The sequence below is a fragment of the Elephantulus edwardii genome, unplaced genomic scaffold (assembly GCF_000299155.1).
Source record: "Elephantulus edwardii isolate Elephantulus edwardi_28Jun2011 unplaced genomic scaffold, EleEdw1.0 scaffold00161, whole genome shotgun sequence".
In the NCBI taxonomy this organism is placed as follows: Eukaryota; Metazoa; Chordata; class Mammalia; order Macroscelidea; family Macroscelididae; genus Elephantulus; species Elephantulus edwardii.
This window is the reverse complement of record NW_006399911.1, coordinates 6,398,294-6,401,389: the sequence shown is the minus strand read 5'-3', so window position 1 is coordinate 6,401,389 and position 3,096 is coordinate 6,398,294. Positions and strand designations below refer to the sequence as shown.

Genomic DNA, 3,096 nt, shown 5'->3' with positions numbered 1-3,096 from the left:
ATTTTTTTATTTAAAATAAATTTTTTTTTATTTTATACTGGTTTACTTAGAAAATTTGTATACATTGTTTTTTCAATGAGATCTTTCTCATTTCCTTTACCTACCCATCCCTCCACCCATCAAATTGTGTGACCCTGTGAGTAACCTCTGAACCCCGCCCATCCTCACCCCTCTGCTCACCCTCTCTCCTCACCCTCTCTCCTCCTTGGATCCTCATTCACAATCTACAGTAATGGGCTTGTGCTATATTTGTCTTTTGGGGACTGAGTTAGTTCACTTAGCATAATGTTCTCCAATTCCTCCCAAAGTATAACATCTGTACACAAAAGTTTATACATCTTGAAAGTAAAACTTGATGAACCTGTATGATCAGCATTCAGATTTTTTATTTTATTTTATTTTATTATTTGTGTGTGTGTGTACCGTCAAATCGGATCTGACTGGTATAGGAGGAGATCGTCCCTCCTTCTCCAGCAGAGCATCTGGTGGATTCAAACTGTACCTCTGGGATTGCAGTGCAGCTTCTTTGCCACTAGGCGACCAGAGCTCCCTAGCATTCAGATTTTTTTATACTCATGGTTATTACCCATTCCTTCTAAAAGTAACCAGTAGCCTGAGTTAGAATTACATAGTTTTGCCTATTTTTTATGTAAATTATAAATATGGAATGTAGTCTTATATCTGGCTTTTTTTTTTTTAAGTCTGGCATCTTCAATGCAACATTATGTTTTGAGTATTGCCTTTCTTGTTATGTGTAGTTGTTTATTCTCACTACTGTCTAGTGTTTTAATATGTGAATATACACAATTCAATATTATCAACTCAGTATTTTGAAGTGTGAATGTCCCGCTTTATCCAACACTCAAGTCTTCAATAATTAACTTGGTCTTTCCCTTCCTTAGCCCATACAGCTTAGGAACTAACCTTGCTCAAACTTTTTCAAGAGTTAAGAAAACTTGAAAATGGCATTAAAAGGTCATGACATTTCCCAATCCTGTTCCACCTTTAAAACATTTGCTTTCCATACTTGATATTTGACCATACATATGTTAAGTCTTTGGTTTTTGTTAAGCATCTGTCAACTGTACTTATCTTAACAAAGAATCATTTTGTAGTTGAACTACAAGGCATGCTCAACTGTGACTTTCTAAGACCAACTCATAGCTTTAAAATCTACCCATTATGTGATTCTTCTTAAAAAAATTCGAGTCAAAGTGTATAGCTCATACTGATTTTTTCATTTGATCTTTCAAACACGTTTTATTTTATAACTTGAACTACACAGCCTAATAAGTAACTCTCTACTATTTGTGGATTAACTTTTAAAATAGCAAGTCATTAATTTCTCAATTTTTTCATTTCTGTTAAATCATAAATTTGTGTTTTCTTGTATTAATAAAAACAGTATCTGAAAGATCTAGCAGTATTGTTCTGAGTTACTAGGTCATGACTTTTTTTTGATGTTGAAGAACTAGTTTTGAAAGACTGTTCTAATTATAATGGGAACATGATCTCTGGAACCTCTGAGTTTAAAGATCTCAGCTTTGCCTTTTACTAGCTATGACCCCTGTGTCTCAACTTTCTCATCTGTATTAGTAGTTCTACTTTACAAAGTGCATTTAAATCCATAGAAAGCATTTGGAGTGGGGTCTTTGCACTAGGTATGCCTCAGTGAATTAAGAAAATATTTTAAAAAATGTTTCTGAATCAACATTTTTTAAAAAAATTATTAAAGAAATGTTTTCATTGTTTTCTTCTGTAGACTGCTCTGGCTCTGGCTATTGCTCAGGAACTGGGTAGCAAGGTCCCTTTCTGCCCAATGGTGGGGAGTGAAGTTTACTCAACAGAGATCAAGAAGACAGAAGTGCTGATGGAGAACTTCCGCAGGGCCATCGGTGAGTGTCCTGCCATATTGGTGGGAGGAATTGTTTTCATTTCCCCAGCCTGGAAGCTCTTCCTTATGAAAATGTCTTTACAATCTGAGTTTGTTTTACTTTCCCCTTGGTAACACTAGCATTATGTTTTGAGGAAAGAAATATACCCACTGTTCTGATTATAGCGCTTTTAGGAATCAGAGCAAATGTGGACCCCAATTATAGAACAGAGGGTTCTTCAAATAGTAAAATAAGATGAGCCTATAAAGTGGGTTTTCAATCAAGTTTTTCTGGCAGCATTTCAAGCACTGAAAAAGGACAGTTTAATGAGGGAACCCTCATGGCATAGCTGCTAAGTGAAAGGTTGGTGGGTTGAACCGAGAAGCTGTGCTCATTGGGAAGAGTTTTCCACCTTTGGAATCACAATTCTGCCCAGCCGTCAAGATTGCAGTGAGGTAGAATTGATTCATTGGCAAAGGATTTGGGTATGGTTTGTGGCAAAGATTGGGTTTTTTTTTTTATTCTCACAGTGCAGAACTGCCCATAGTGTTTTCTTCCCTGTAATCTTTATGGACAGAGAGCACCACACACCTGTTTCTTCCACAGTGCTGCCATTTAGAAATTGGGAAATGATCGATTAAAGTCTTTGTTTTTGACTTCTAGGGAAAAAAAAACACCCTGCCTTTCTGTGTAGCAGCACTTGTTAGAAGTTGAATGAGTACTGTCCTTATCAGAGCAGCTTGCAATTCTGTTTGCTGTGACACTCACCTGCTGCTTGGTTCTCTATCAGGTCCCCTTTCAGGATGAGAGTTTGTGATCTTTCTAAGCAAGAGATTGTGTTACTTAGAATATGAACTTTTTAAAATGGTAGGATGTTTCTTACTAGAAGTAATTTTTTTATCACCAAACATTGTTTACTTTGTTAGTGTGTGCGCGGGTGCGTGTCCCCATTTTAAACTGAAATATAATATACACAGAAAAGTATATACAACATTCCTATAATTTCATAATTAGTTGATCAGGAAGTGCTCCAGAACAACACAGGGCCAGCACACTGAAGTCACTCATGCTTCTCCCTCATCCTAACCTTCTGTAGACCTCTCCTGCTTCAAGTGGTCCTTTCTGGGTAGTAAAAACTGTATTAAATTCATAATTTTATGTTAGTTTTATTGTCTCAATAGTACAATCACGCAGTAGTGTGTGTGTGTGTGTGTGTGTGTGT

At 36.5% G+C, this 3,096-nt stretch overlaps 1 protein-coding gene across 2 annotated transcripts in view; it reads left to right on the top strand.

Moving 5' to 3' along the window:
- Nucleotides 1-3,096, top strand: part of RUVBL1 (RuvB-like AAA ATPase 1) — a 50,625-nt gene that overhangs the window by 13,810 nt on the left and 33,719 nt on the right. For both annotated transcript variants that reach the window (XM_006895175.1, XM_006895176.1), the window contains exon 3: nt 1,763-1,895. In XM_006895175.1, the coding sequence (XP_006895237.1) occupies nt 1,763-1,895 (133 nt within the window). The remainder of the gene's footprint in view (nt 1-1,762; nt 1,896-3,096) is intronic.